Here is a 16,129-nt window from a genome sequence, read left to right as displayed (position 1 = left end):
CAGCACCATTTGCTGAAAATGCTATCTTTTTTCCATTGGATGGTTTTGGCTCCTTTGTCAAAAATCAGGTTCCCATAGGTGTGTGGGTTCATTTCTGGGTCTTCAATTCTGTTCCATTGGTCTATCTGTCTGTCTCTGTACCAATGCCATGCAGTTTTTATCACTATTGCTCTGTAATATTGATTGAGTTAAGGGATAGTGATCCCCCCTGAAGTCCTTTCTGCAGGAAATGGACAATTTCCTAGACAGATACCAGGTACTGAAGTTAAATCAGGAACAGATAAACCATTTAAACAACCCCATAACTCCTAAAGAAATAGAAGCAGTCATTAAACGTCTCCCAACCAAAAAGAGCCCAGGTCCAGACGGGTTTAGTGCAGAATTCTATCAGACCTTCATAGAAGACCTCATACCAATACTATCCAAACTATTCCACAAAATTGAAACAGATGGATCACTACCGAATACCTTCTACGAAGCCACAATTACTCTTATACCTAAACCACACAAAGACCCAACAAAGAAAGAGAACTTCAGACCAATTTCCCTTATGAATATCGACGCAAAAATACTCAATAAAATTCTGGCAAACCGAATCCAAGAGCACATCAAAACAATCATCCACCATGATCAAGTAGGCTTCATCCCAGGCATGCAGGGATGGTTTAATATACGGAAAACCATCAACGTGATCCATTGTATAAACAAACTGAAAGAACAAAACCACATGATCATTTCATTAGACGCTGAGAAAGCATTTGACAAAATTCAACACCCCTTCTTGATAAAACTCCTGGAAAGAATAGGAATTCAAGGCCCATACCTAAACATAGTAAAAGCCATATACAGCAAACCAGTTGCTAACATTAAACTAAATGGAGAGAAACTTGAAGCAATCCCACTAAAATCAGGGACTAGACAAGGCTGCCCACTCTCTCCCTACTTATTCAATATAGTTCTTGAAGTTCTAGCCAGAGCAATCAGACAACAAAAGGAAATCAAGGGGATTCAGATTGGTAAAGAAGAAGTCAAAATATCACTATTTGCAGATGATATGATAGTATATTTAAATGATCCCAAAAGTTCCACCAGAGAACTACTAAAGCTGATAAACAACTTCAGCAAAGTGGCTGGGTATAAAATTAACTCAAATAAATCAGTAGCCTTCCTCTACACAAAAGAGAAACAAGCCGAAAAAGAAATTAGGGAAACGACACCCTTCATAATAGTCCCAAATAATATAAAATACCTTGGTGTGACTTTAACCAAGCAAGTGAAAGATCTGTATGATAAGAACTTCAAGACTCTGAAGAAAGAAATTGAAGAAGACCTCAGAAGATGGAAAGATCTCCCATGCTCATGGATTGGCAGGATTAATATAGTAAAAATGGCCATTTTACCAAAAGCAATCTACAGATTCAATGCAATTCCCATTAAAATACCAATCCAATTCTTCAAAAAGTTAGACAGAACAATTTGCAAATTCATCTGGAATAACAAAAAACCCAGGAGCTAAAACTATCCTCAACGACCTTTTCTTTAACGCAGCTCTTCATGCTGTGGTGATTCCCGGCCGTAAAATTATGTACTGTTTGCTTCATAGCTGTGATTTTGCTACCGTTATGAAGTGTAGTGTAAATATCTGATATACAGGATATCTGATATGTGACTCTCAAAGGGGTCATGACTGAGAGGTTGAGGACGGAGGCCCTAGACAAGTCATGAAAGGAGATGACACAGTGCAGAGCTGCGTTTCCTACAAAGGGAAGCCCATGTAGAAGGCAGCCTCGGGAAGCCCATGTAGACGGCAGCCTCGGGAAGCCCATGTAGATGGCAGCCTTGGGAAGCCACCTTGTGGGTGTGATTTCCCTCTAGAAAGTCCAAAGGCTGCAGAAGTTGTTTGTGTTCCCACCCTCTGTAAATGACTTGCAAATTTATTCAAACACCATATGAAAGGATGCTCTATCTGTTGAGACAACTGTCTGCAGTGTCCTGTACCCAGGGTGAGGTACATCAAGCAGAAACGTGGGCAGCAGCACATGGGTTTCAAAAAGCCATAAATCCTTATTTGAGTCTGCCAACCTGAAAGCCGCGAAGAGCCGGAATAAACCATTTTTCCTAAATGCTACATCTGATTAAGCCACACCACGAAGTGACAGCTGAACTTTAACATTAATATGATATTATTTAAATAACCACATGATTTTTTTTTACACTAAAAATGATGAATGATTTCTGGACAGCTCAATCGACAGAAAGCAGGAGCACTCTTTAATGAGATTTGACAAGATGGAGACACATGCAGAAGGCTCGTTACAGCTCACGTCGCAGGGGCCTCCCCGGAAGCAGGAGGCGAGGCTCTCCTTTTATTGTCTTTAGGCACTGATGCATTCCTTCAAGTGCTAGTGCTCTCTCTTCTCTTTGGACTCTGAGTCTCTCTTAGGTCAGTCATGCACCGCTCTTAAAGCAGAGGCCGGCAGGGTTTAGTTTCTGAGTTGGAAGGTGCCTCCAGGGAAGGGAAAGGGTGGGAAGAAACTTAGTTGGTAACATGCTGGGAACTGCGGGTTCACCACTGAGGGGGTCACTGAGAAACCACGTCAGCACCGACAAGTGACAGTTATACATTTACTTGGTTCTTACACACTAAACCGTTAGCCCTGCAAACAGCTTAGGCCTATTCCTGTACGTGGACGCACAGCAGAGAGGGCTTTCTCTGTGCTGCAGAGTTGTCTGGAAAGAAGTTTGCTCCTCCCTGGCTCACTCCCAACACTCCGCGTTCATGGAGCCGCTCACAGATCCACGCTCACATGAGCACTGTAAATGGACTTTTTACTTTATAGAGCATTAGTGTAAAAGAAGTGAGTGTAGAACAGACTTAGAACACGACCCATCTCCATTCATTTACATTTTTAAATCCTTCCGAATATCTTCCATCAATCAAAGCTTAGTCACTCAGGCAGTACTTAAAATATTTGTTGTGGGCACGTATGGGTTCAGATTACTCTGATACCTGTGACACTCCTATCAATGTTAAGTATCTACCTGAGTTACACTGTTTCCTATGCAGCCTTCTCAGCAATGAAACAAGACACCAGTGAGGATCCCTACCCAGTGCTCTCCTGATGATGGCAGGCCTGCACCAGTCCGTCAGAAGCGAGAGGAAAGTCAGCATGCTCTTGCCATGGGCCTTCCTCAGGCTATAGAAAAATGCTTCTTGTCTAACCCTAATTTTTTCCATAGCTTGAGGTAGGCCCCCCAGCTCAAGCCTTGTCTCTAATCTGAGTAACCCATTTTATGTCTCTGACCAAAAAAGGGTTAACATCAGTGCTCTGCTATTTCAAAAGGGTGTTGACCCAGCCTGGGAGGGAAAGGCAGAATCCCAGCAGCCTGTAGCACACTCAGTCCCAAAGGGAGGAAAACACAGTTGAGAAGAGAGAAAAACAGAAGATCACTCCCTACCTGGCTCTTACCTTCGCAACATCCCAGTCAGAATCCGAGAGCTCTTCCCCAAGTTTGCATCTGTTTCCCGGAGCTACAAGGGAAAGAAAGGCATGGTAGAAGCAAAGAAGAATGAAATTCTAGGGCATTGCTGAAGGATAACTGAGCACCACGGGAGAAAAGCCAAGAGATAGGATGCCACACACAAGCATAGATTCACAGTTCCTGAGACTAAAGGACTACGTGAGGAATCCCGGAACCCAAAGATGGATACTTGAACCAGATATAAAAACGATGCCTCGCACGCAGACAGGGTTTAACATTCCTGTGGTAACTGATCTTTAATATATGAGTATGAACAGTCTTAAAAATATAAATGGAAATGAAATGAAGGTGAGGGTCAGTTTTGAATCTTTGTTCTGAAAGATTGATACTCTCCAAAATCTCCCTCAGTGGCTTTCTTTTCTTAGTCATGGAGTTGATTAAATATTTACTCGAGGGCATTCTGAGATGAGGAGAGAGCTGGCTGCTCTTCCCTTCATCTCAAGCCCTTGCTTTCTCTTCCTGCAAGTGGCCGCCTACCCTACCGTCCTCACACACCTCCTGGTTGTGCTCTCACTGTGTCTGTCCCAGCGGCCTCCTATCTGCACCTTCTCGTTTATGAACATGTAAATGACGGAATGACTCAGACTCACTCGCTCACGTGCCCGCTGTATCCTCTCTCTGTCATGACTCAGGTTTTCCAACATCTCTTGGCCGATTTGCTCTGTGGAAAAGAAATAAAAATGTAAGGAAACGGTCTCTTGGGGTGCATGGAGAACACTTGATATACCCAAGATCAAAGTGCCATGCCTTATGTATACCACATAAGTTTTAATTATTGTATTTTAAAAAATACAGTATCTGATACAGTTCCCATCTTGCGGGTGACTAGATGCAATGTAAAATCTAACAAGCAGACTGTAGCCAATACAGCATCTATGACTTAGGGGTGATGTGACTTGTCCAAGGCCACTCCAGGAAATTCCAAGATGGAGGACCCAGGTGTGATGATTAATTACTTCATCTCTGGAGCACAGCCTTTGATTTTACACTGAGAGTAACTTGGAGGGGGTCCTGTCCTCTCTTAGGCACCATTTACCAATGTAAGTCAATATCCATTTAGACGACTGTGATTTTAACGCATGGGATTCTCACTTTTCTCTCCTACTGCATTTACTGGTAGTGGGACCATCCCGTTGCCCCCGCACTCCTGGAGGCAAGCGCTCTTTTATGTGCTATTAGTGGTTGCAGGTTCTTGAGTCAAATCAGGTGAAAGGCAGTTCGACTTCCAAATTCTTAGAACTGAACACCACTTAGTGCGTTCATTAAAAGCCACACCGCTGACAGCAATGGGGTCTCCCCTGTCATGAAGCTCTCATTTGCTTGGCCCTTGGCAGTCCCTCCTCTGACTACAGACATTTTACAAGACACTAAGAATGACCCGATCTTGCGAATATACAGTTGCTTTGAATGATTTTCCCCCAGTTCCATTCATCATCACCAGGAGGTGCCTATCTTATGAAGAAAGAACCTTGACTTGCCTTTGTTAGGCTTGGGTACCATAAAAAGGGTCGATGATGCATTGCTGCCCACATACCTGTCACACTCTCACGGCCTGACAATGCCTTCCTGGCCAATGGCTTGCCACATAAAGTATTTCTTCTTAGATATATTTCAACTCTTTGCCATTGACCTCATACAGTTTGTCCTTAAAGTACGGCGGCGAAACCCACGGGGCTCCCAGCAGACACACGACCAAAGGAAGAGGTGCAGGAGGCAACCAATGCTGAGCACACTTCATCCTGGCTCTGTATTGAAACTACCAGAAATACCCAACTTTGCCATACGGGTTCCATTACTTTAAATTCCGATAATCATTAAAATACAGCAATTGTAGTCAATTTATAACAAAACTTTATGATCTGTATGAGCACCACAATTCATTATTTCAAGAAAACCCTATTACTTCCTATTGAAACAGAGCATATAATGATACCTGACTTCAAAATAAGGGAAGAGATTACCAGCACTGTGTCTGGGGTCTCTGTAGTTGGGAAGAAGTGAAAGTGTGAGAGAAAAAGAAAATGAAGTCCCAGCAAGGTCAAGGTTCCTGCTCAGACTCCTCCAGCACAGCCCTGGAGAAGACAACACTGCAAGCAGGCAGAAGAGCCTTGAGCCTGTCAGGTTCTCCAGGGGAAACTCCACTCTGACCTGAGCTACACTGGACTAGGAGGCCAAGAGTCGGGCTGATCCTGGAGTCATGAGCCACCCACGACCTCCTTGCTTCCTGGGTAGGATGTGACTCAGCTAACACGTAGTAAGCCCATCAGGCAAGAAAGGAGTCTTGCAAAAACGTAGCTCTGGTCATCTTTGTTGGGAACAAAATCCTTCATTTTTTGGCTGCTATCTTATATTTTAATGCATCAGGAAAGAAAATCCCAGGCAGGTAGATTAGAAACGATCAGTCTTACGGAAGAAACAGATACCAAGAGAGTAAAACTGTGCGTCAAACAAAGCAAATTGGAAGAGAATGCTTTTAATTCAGACAGCCATTTGTCAGATAGTATTAGATATTTAGGGAAATGTAAGATGGTTAGTTTGATTTTTCTTGAATAATTTAAGATAAAAGCACTCATCAACACACTAGTAAACAACACTAGTAAACTAGTAAACAACACTAGTAAACTAGTAAACAACAACACTAGTAAAGCCTCCAAGAGGGCTAGAGAGATGGCTCAGTGGTTAGGGCACGGCTTGCTCTTCCAGGAGATCAGTTTCCAGCACCCACATGGCAGCTCATGGCTGTCTATTTGCAACCTGTCCCATGGATCTGAGAGCACCGGGCATGCATGTGATGCACAGGCATGTGCATGGACAGAAAATATGCACATATAAAATAAAGCTAATAAATATTATTTGAAAGGAAGAAATCAAGCCCACAGACCTGAAACCATGGCAACTGTGGCCTGCCACTTCTGCATTCCTTAGTTCCTTACATTGTCTTGAGGTCTTTGATAGGGACAGCTGCAGTGCCCGTGCAGTGCAGTTTGAGACATGTACCCTCCATAAGTGGTCTCTGACCACTAAACATCTTGAGGTCAGGAAACAATGGGAAAAGCAATAAAACTGGTTTCTGTGTGCTGCAGATCTACGTGTCAGTGCAGCATGATGGATGGATTCCTGGAAGGAAGACTTCCTTCCTGTCCTTCCATCCTTTCCATAGAGGTCCTGGGGACTCATCCGGGAACACAGCACTCAGGCATGCAAGTGAACTCTTTTCAGAGTTACGCAGAGTCAGTCATGGAGTCAGTCCACAGCCCTTTTATTTACAGGGCGCACACTTGCGGGGGGTCCCTGGTAGCACCGCCGTCTCCTCTTTATCCTTCTGCACAGAGTATACAATGGACATTCAGTGCTTTCCTGTCTCTGCTGGGGACTAAGAAGGAAACAGGCGACCACAAATCTAGCAAGGCACTTCCTGCTGGACCAGCCAGCCATCTCCACGCAGATATGATCTGGCCGAGCAGTGCATATCTCAGGGAGCATCAGGTCTCTTCATTCATAAAGTAATAATAACATTTGACAAGCTGTGCACATCCATCATAAGCCAAACACAAGTGAGCCTTCAAAAGAAACTAGACCTGAACTTCAGAAATGAACGCATTGAAATATTCCCTCTGAGCAGTTAGACCATGCTGCAAATGTAGCTGAAGAAGACGGTGCCTCGAATCTAATTCAGCACAAAATGTGCCATTGGATAAGCTGAAAATATATACTTTAAAACTGTAGCCATTATGCTATGAGCTGTACAGTCCCCAGAAGGGACTGATTATTCCCAAGCACAACTGTACTTAACTTTCTTTTTACAACCTTTGTTAAGGATGTGGTTTCCAGAAAATTATTTTTAAAAGTGAAGGAAGCCAGTTAAGTCGTCTTTAAATCGCCGAGAGGAGACAAGGTTACTTCTGACACTTGAAAACTCCATTAGCAATCCAGGAGCCGTGAGAGCCGTCCACAGCGCCCCAGCTGTTGCTCGCATCTGTGGGCACGAATGGACGAATGGACGAAGTGCTCGGCAGAGCTGTCTGACAGCTACTGTGAAACACGTGCTTCGTGGATGGGAGAGAGCGACTGCACAGACGGTGAACGCGTGTGATATTTACCAACAATCTCAATTTGGGACAGGTGACCAGGGAACATCTGGCCTCTGAGTCCAACATAGGGGAGAAAGCTGCAGTTAAAGGGGTGGACGCAGCCTTCCAGATCTGTCTCACTGACATTTGGAATCTGTCTTTGGACAATGGATCTGGTCCTGAGCCCCAGACTTTAAGGGTTGCACTCAGTACTGAAGACTCCTTGGAGTTCCTGACACAGGGAGGTGCTTACCACAAAGAGAGGTGTCTGTTTGGTTGGTTGGTTTGGTTTGGTTTGTTTTACCATCTCTCTTCATTTGAGACTTCAGACATGTGAGAGGCGTCTGCTTCCACTGTGACAGAGGAAGTGCCTGAATTCAGGACCGCTTCCACGGAAGCTGGGAGAGCCAGACACAAGAACTGCTAAGCTTCTGGGGGAGACAAGTGCAGGAGATGAGGTCTAGAGATCCAAGCGCTTTGTCTAGGAGTCTGAGTGACTCTTCTCTGGGGTAAGTGCTTAGTCTGAGTACTGCCTACTGCGGACAGGAGGAGGGAATCAGGTGGATTCCATGACCATAGAGACTTTCAGAGCATAGTGCAGTACAGCTGAGCCCTACACTTAAGTTCAAGCTGTTGATCTGGTAATTTCCCCTCGATATCCATATGCACCAGGAAAGAAGCAAAGGAGGAAGGCCTGACTGCAAGACAATTCCCACTCGTCCTTATACTGATTGTATTCAACACACTATTAGAGGCAAGTCTGTCTCAGTGTGGCCACAACACACCTGAAACTACAGATTAACCCATGATTGGATCAAAGGCTAAGAATTTATTTGTTTTAGTTTTTGTTTTTTAATTTTTAAGCAGAGTATATAATTTATGGTATGTAGTTTAGGGAGGCCTCACACTAAAATGTACCTATCCTCCTATCTCAGCCCCCGAGGGCTGTGATTACAGGTGCACACCACCATGCTTGGAGAGCCTTTTTTTTTTTTCCTCTTAAAGCTGCATTAGCAGTGCAGGTTAGGGATATGGTGGCCACAGATAAAGCCTGTCTGATGAGAACTGCAGATCAGTACCTCAGCTAGGTTTCTGGAAGAGTCTGACTGTGTCATGGTCCAGGCATCACACAGCATGATGCTGTTGGAGGCAAACACACCCAGCAGTTTATACACAAGAACCCACACTGCCTCATGTGCAAGGCGTGCAGAAAGCAGGAAAGAAAAGAGAATAGTTAAGAGAAAACATCACAATACAAGCACACCAACAGACCTTAGGGTTACCAGACAGAGTTTTGGAGGTGATTGGAGAAGAAATTGGTTTTCAGGAGATAGGAGGAAACTCTAAGGGGTGAACTGGAATGCCAGAATGTGAGGAAACAGCTCCTGAGATTAATTAAGCATGGAACGAACGTAAGATGCTTGAGTAGGAAGGAAGAATCCTAACTAGGTTACCAGAATGTTCCAAACTGGGTGAGCAAAGTTGACAAAGCACACAGCACAGCATCAAAACTGCCCAACTGCTAGAAGAGGCCTCTATGTACATCATTACATGGCCCTTCAAAAACAGACATTAGAGAAAATGAAAGGAATAATAGCCCAAACTTCCGAACTTGCATTTTTAAAATCAACTAATGATCAAAGAAGTTGAACTAATTAGAGGAAGGTAAATTTATGGAAACTATAACTAGGTGTAATCAAAGTTTCTTAAAACTAAAGGGAAATAAAGATATCTAGAGGGAACATGTATACATGCATGTACATGTACACACACACACACACACACATGCACACATCCACACACGCACGCACGCATGCATACAAACACCCTGGAGGCCTCTCAGAAGGATGAAGTTTTGTCATAAAAAAAAATGAAGAACATTCCAAAGTGCTGAAATAGGAAAAACCAATAACAACAAAACCTAAAACATCCTCGTAGTCTACACCTAGAACACTGTCCTTCAAATGTAAAGTGAGGCATGTGTGCTCGTATGCATAGTACAAGAGGCTGACTTCAGTGTCCTCCTCAGGTGGGCTCCATCTTACTTTTGACATGGGGAGGCGGGCAGCACTGACCCAGGGGCTTGCACGGTGGCTAGACTGACTGGCTGCTCAGCACGTCTCTGGACTCTCCGGTCTTCACCTCCCCAGCAACATTACAGTGCCTGCCACGGTGCTCATTCCCACGTGGGTGTGGGCACCGGATCAGCGCCTTATACAGCAAGCACTTCCCTCACTCTAAACATTATCTTCTTCCCTCCTCCCATCCTGCCTCAGCCTTCCCACCACACCTCTCTCCCTTTTTAGAGACAGGATCTCGCTATCTAGCCCTGGCTAGCCTGAAGCTCATCGTGTAGAGCAGTCTGGCCTTGAACTTACAGAGATTTGCCTACTTCTGCCCTTCTCAAAGAAACCAAATTTTCTGACAACTGAATAAGTTCGAAAACTGTCCCTGAGAAGTAAGTTATGGAAATTGTTAGAGAAAGTTCTTTAGGCTGAACAAAAGTGATACCAGATGGAAACCAGGACGTGCAGAAAAGAATGATGAGCAGCGGAGATGGGAAATCTGTGAATAAATAGAAAAACATTTTCCCATTATGTTTCTCCAAAACAATGGGCTGTTGAAAATAAAATAACAGCGTAAAAGCATTTGCAGAGCGATACAGACAACGCCAAGTAGGCAAGATGGAGAGGCAGGAGCGGGGCAGGGAAAGGCACTCAGGCTCTGGACCTGAAGATGAAAAGTACTCAGACACTTGTGTTTGTATTGATCTTAGACCTGTGCAGCCACTTTCTAGTCCTGTCCCCTAAATGACACAGTGTGACAACCACCCACACAGCATCCAAATGATACAGTGTGACAACCATCCACACCCCATTCATGCTGTACCAAGGGTTATAAACCAGATGGAGATGACCGGAGTAGAGGGAGGGTGTGCAGAGGTCATGGGTAAGCACTGAACCACATCCTGTATGCCATGTGAACACCCATAGATGCTGGGTATCCATGAGGGGTCCTGGCGAGCAAAGGGAGGGCTGTACTGCCCACCAGCACTGCCCACGAGCTCTCCGGTTATTAATAAATCTAATTTAGGGATGGAGATTGTGATTCTTGTGCTTCTTAGTTTAAGACAGAACTGAAAAGATAGATGGGATGATATAAATTGATTAAGTTAAATAAAATATTCAGTTCCTCAGTGGCATTATTCATGCTTCAAGTGCTCAAAGGCTACCGGGGCACAGTCACTATGATGGTTCTGGACGGTTACGGCACAGATACGCCTTCTCCAGACTGGCCTCCCTCTGCACATTGGCTTCAACCACTCCAAAAGGGTTAATTTTAGGGAAACACTTCTTTGAGAATAGCTTCCTGTGAAGTAAAATGAGGTCGGACTGCATGATCTGACTCTGAAATATTAGGAAAGAATGACACAGGCCCTTTTTCTTGGAACAGTAAATAAGCAACAGAACAAACTTCAAGTCAGGGCCTTGGATATAAGATGCATGCCTAGAGAAACAGCAAATGTGTGTGTGTGTGTGTGTGTGTGTGTGTGTGTGTGCATATGAGTAGGTATGTGCATCTGTGTGTGTATGTGTGTGTGCACGTGTGTGCATGTGTATGTGCACGTGCGTGTGCGTTCATGTGCGTACTCACACAGATTTTTATGTTTGAACATTCCCTCTACTTTGCTTTAGGATGATCACGTCTATCATTAAGCAATTAAAAAATAAATCCTTAGTGTTACTTTTATCAAAGTCATCGTGGCAGAACCTCCCCTTAGTTAGTGGTTTCCTGCAGATAATTAACAGACACTATTCCCAGGGCCCAGAGACATCAGTCCATGGAGCTGTCCTGCCAATAACTAGGCACTGGAATGAGCAGGTACTATGTAAATTGAGGTTGTTAAACAAAAGCAACAATGTTAATTACAGCTCCATTCAAAAATAAGAGTGAATGGGCTCTATTCTGTGAACCAAGACCAGGACAGCGGGAGGACACTCCTCCTCCTTGCAATTCAATAAAGAACATGAAAGGCAGGAGATGAGGACAGAAAACCTGAATGGGAAGCGGACAAAACATCCCAGAGCTCACGTGTGGAATGCACCCAACATGTGTGTACTTAGTGTGTTCAGTGTCATCCAGCTCTCCAGGGTGAATGAATTACTCATTCTAAAAACAAAAATGAAAAAAAAAAATCTAACAAACCCCAATAGAACAGAACAAAATAAAACAAAACTCCCTAAAGTGCTGCAAAAGTGCCTGACGATTGACTGCAAAGTAATTAGGAGGTCTTTTTAGAGATCACTGTGGGCTGAGCCAATCACTTCCTGTACTCCAGCGACCCCTGAACACACCGCTGCCACGGCTTACGTCCGACTCTAACCATCTGCTTTCTCAAGAACTTGCTGCTGGTAGCACACACTTTCTTTTTTAATCAAACACTGTTTTAAGCATTTGTCAAGCGGTTGGTGGCAACAATAGGAATTGCAAACACACCCCTCTCTTTGGGTGTGCACTTGCGTATGTGCTTGTGCGAGTCTGTGCGTGAATGAGCACACACATCCCACAGCAAGTATGCAGAGGTCGGAGGGTAACCTCAGGCATCAACTCTCACCTTCCACTGCTTGAAACGGGGTCTCTTCTTCGCCACTGTGCGAGACAAACTAGCTAGCCGTGTCTTGCTCCCCTTCTCAGCCTGGGAATGCTGGACTACTGAGGCACAACGGCCATTCCCGGTTTTATGTGGGTCCTGGAGATCTGAACTCAAGTCCATAATTCAGTGCTTTGCCCACTGAGCTATCTCCCCCAGGCCCTTGACTAAATGTTTAATGGTAGAGTTCATGGGTCGGGGGTAGGGAAACGGGACATTCAGCTTCTTTGAAATATGAACTATCAGGCAACACAGTCTCCACGTTGCTCACAGATCCAAGCGAGGCCTGAGTGGTGGTGCCTGGAGAGAGGAGCCTGGCCTTGTCAGCTTGCCACCTCCTCCCGAAGCATCTGGAAGCTCCTCAGAGACAAGGCCCCGCCTTACTCCTCTGGGGCATGTGTGAGGCACCCTCTGGTGTGGGGGGAGAGGGCTCAGTTTGCTCTGCAAACAGGATGCACTGAGATCTCCAACAGCAGTGTAAGAAGCTGGGTGTGACAGAACACAGCTATGACCCCAGCACTGGCAAGCCAGGGCCCTGCTGCCAGCCAGCATAGTTCTACAATGACTGCTCCAGGTTCCCCAAAAAACCTTGTCTCAGAACACAAGGCAGATGGGGAAGTAATTGAGGGAGACAGCAGGCACGGACCATCCACATGTGCACGTGTGTGCATGTGTGTATGCATATATGTGTGCATATGTATATGCACACGTGTGTGGCCTTAAGCATCTGTTTGAGTACTTGCTGTCAGGTCTTCTAGCTACAGGCCTATAAGCAGACTGAGGGATTGTGTGGCAATTCAGTGTTTAAGGTTTTGAAGTTTGCACAACAGCTATATCATTTTATAATGTGACCAGCAACACAAAGGAACTCCAATTCCTCTTTGGGCCTTGGCACAGATGTAGTTATACTCCAGCCTGGGGAGAGGGGCTGGGGCGGTGTGTGTGTGTGCGCGCATGTGTGTGTGTGTGTGTGTGTGTGTGTGTGTGTGTGTGTGTGTGTGTGTGAAAGACTTCTCTGTAGTTCTGACATGCGCTCCTGGTGGTGGTAGTCAAGCGCCTTCTGATGTGCTGATCATCACTCCTAGTCTATCGGTCCAGGTAAGGAACTGGGTTGTCTTCTTATCCACAAACAGGAAGAGCTGCTTGTATATATTCTAGAAACTAGACCCTTATCAAATGTGCTTCGTGACAACACTTTTTCTCCTTCTCTTGTCTTTTAAATTGGACACAGTCCGATTTGTCTCCAATTCTGTTTGTTGTCTGTATTGTGAGTATCATAGCCATCAGGATTTTAAGATCTGTCGCTCCATTTTCTTCTGAGAGTTTTATAGTTTAACTCTTTTTTAAAAAAATGTTTATTTTTATTTCATGTGCATTGTTTTGCCTGCATGTATGTGTGAAGGTATCAGATCTTGGAGTTACAGACAGTTGTAAGCTGCCATGCGGGTGCTGGGATTTGAACCTGGGTCCTCTGGAAGAGCAGTCAGTGTTCTAAACTGCTGAGCTATCTCTCATAGTTAACTCTTATACCATATGATTTGACCCATGTTGACTTCACATGGTGTGAGGTAAGGGGGTCACAGGTATATTTTTGATTGTACAAAACATTTAATACTCAATTGGAAGTTACTTTATAACTATATATACACTATACATTATATATGTATTATATTTATTATAATATATATGTATTATATATTATGTCTAGACACAGGTATACATTCATGTGTTCATATTTATCATGGAAAATAATAGTTTTAAAATATAGTTTTTATGTTTTACTCTAACTAGACAAATGCTTACACAGATTTAGAAGTTAGAATATACACGGAAAGCAAGCAGCTATTCAGACAGAAGCTCGGGAAGAAGCTCGGGTAGACTAAACAGTGGGAGAGGTATCAAGTCTGAGGAGATGGCAGTGATACAGCAGAAAGGGCACCTTATAGATTAATGCTGCTGAGCCCCAGCATAAGAAAAAGCATTGGCCTGCAGCATGATAAGCACTGAGGAAGCGTCAGCCGGGACAACACGTCAGACGGGAGAAGAGGAAACTAGGGAAGTGAGAAGACTGGAATTAAATGCAGCTTAAAAAGCAGACAGTCAGTTTCTTTAACTTTCCACCAAAGTATCACTGCTTCTGAGAATAAGGTCAGCAAATATGTACCATACATGCCACCGCTCCTCAATTCCAAATGCCTGGCAGACTTCACCAATCAATCACAGTACCCTGGAACAAACTCCTTAAAAGGCTGCACACAGTTGACTTCAATTGGCCACAGTTGTCTTTGGGGACAGGACCTCTGCTACTCTGGGTCTATAGTACCTGGGGACAGGACCTCTGCTATTCTGGATCTATAGTACCTGGGGACAGGACCTCTGCTATTCTGGGTCTATAGTACCTGGTGGACAGGACCTCTGCTACTCTGGGTCTATAGTACCTGGGGACAGGACCTCTGCTAGTCTGGGTCTATAGTACCTGGGGACAGGACCTCTGCTATTCTGGATCTATAGTACCTGGGGACAGGACCTCTGCTACTCTGGATCTATAGTACCTGGTGGACAGGACCTCTGCTACTCTGGGTCTATAGTACCTGGGGACAGGACCTCTGCTACTCTGGGTCTATAGTACCTGGGGACAGGACCTCTGCTACTCTGGGTCTATAGTACCTGGGGACAGGACCTCTGCTACTCTGGGTCTATAGTACCTGGGGACAGGACCTCTGCTACTCTGGGTCTATAGTACCTGGGGACAGGACCTCTGCTACTCTGGGTCTATAGTACCTGGTGGACAGGACCTCTGCTACTCTGGGTCTATAGTACCTGGGGACAGGACCTCTGCTACTCTGGGTCTATAGTACCTGGGGACAGGACCTCTGCTACTCTGGGTCTATAGTACCTGGGGACAGGACCTCTGCTACTCTGGGTCTATAGTACCTGGGGACAGGACCTCTGCTACTCTGGGTCTATAGTACCTGGGGACAGGACCTCTGCTACTCTGGGTCTATAGTACCTGGGGACAGGACCTCTGCTACTCTGGGTCTATAGTACCTGGGGACAGGACCTCTGCTACTCTGGGTCTATAGTACCTGGGGACAGGACCTCTGCTACTCTGGGTCTATAGTACCTGGTGGACAGGACCTCTGCTACTCTGGGTCTATAGTACCTGGGGACAGGACCTCTGCTACTCTGGGTCTATAGTACCTGGTATTTGTTCTCGGTTGACAATTGCTAATTTTGTCAACCCTTCACTTCTTAGCTTCCAAGAAATGTCTTCGTCTTGGATTTTCTGCATCTATTTGCTTCAAAAGTCTGACAAGACTGAAGTTTAAAGGTCACGGGAAGGGCCTCATCTGGCACTGTGCCGTTGAATCACCCGTGAGACACTGCAGAGTTGTGAGGATCTTCCATTAGGGTGACTAAATCGGGCATCCTGAGCAGCGGGGGAACTTTTCATAAACCACGTTAAACTCTTTGCTGTGGCCTTAATTCCTCAACAGTCTCTAGCTCATCATGAGTCGTTCTAATCCAGACACTGGTTCAAGTCTCTGGTACTGGTAACATTTCCTCAAGACAATAAGGAATGGGCTGGGTCAAGGCTCAGTCAGTAAAGTGCCTGCTATGCCGGTAAGAGGAGTGGAGTTCAAATCCCTGCATGCATCTAAGAGCAGGCGTGCAGCCTTCATGTGTAGCTCCAGTACGGGTGCGGGTGCAGAGGTGGTCTGTGGAGACAAGCAGGTCCCCAGAGCTCACTTCTCAGAGGCCACTCTGTCCAGTCAGTGAGCTCTGGGTTCAGTCTCAACAGAGTGGAGAGAAACTGAGGAAGTCAACCACACTTGATTGCTTGCCTTCAGCATCCATACCATAC

The 16,129-nt window shown here is 45.1% G+C and overlaps 1 protein-coding gene across 19 annotated transcripts in view; it reads right to left on the bottom strand.

The window, feature by feature from the left end:
* Vti1a (vesicle transport through interaction with t-SNAREs 1A) overlaps positions 1-16,129 on the bottom strand; it is a 307,420-nt gene that overhangs the window by 124,963 nt on the left and 166,328 nt on the right. For 10 of the 19 annotated variants that reach the window (XR_015639357.1, XR_015639362.1, XM_087587681.1 and 7 more), the window contains 2 exons: positions 4,134-4,204; positions 3,471-3,532 (listed from right to left, as the gene is read on the bottom strand). Coding sequence is in view for 16 of the 19 variants with exons in the window: in XM_087587681.1 (XP_087443807.1) it covers positions 3,471-3,532; positions 4,134-4,204 (133 nt within the window). In the remaining 3 variants the exon portion in view is untranslated. Of the gene's footprint in view, positions 1-2,248; positions 2,507-3,459; positions 3,533-4,133; positions 4,205-16,129 lie in introns of those variants that run through there. The other 9 variants (XR_015639359.1, XM_087587735.1, XM_087587745.1 and 6 more) reach the window with 4 other exon arrangements.

This window comes from Rattus norvegicus, chromosome 1 (assembly GCF_021556685.1).
Source record: "Rattus norvegicus strain SHRSP/BbbUtx chromosome 1, alternate assembly SHRSP_T2T, whole genome shotgun sequence".
NCBI lineage: Eukaryota > Metazoa > Chordata > Mammalia > Rodentia > Muridae > Rattus > Rattus norvegicus.
Note: the sequence above shows the minus strand (reverse complement) of the source record. Positions and strands in the feature narration are given on the sequence as shown.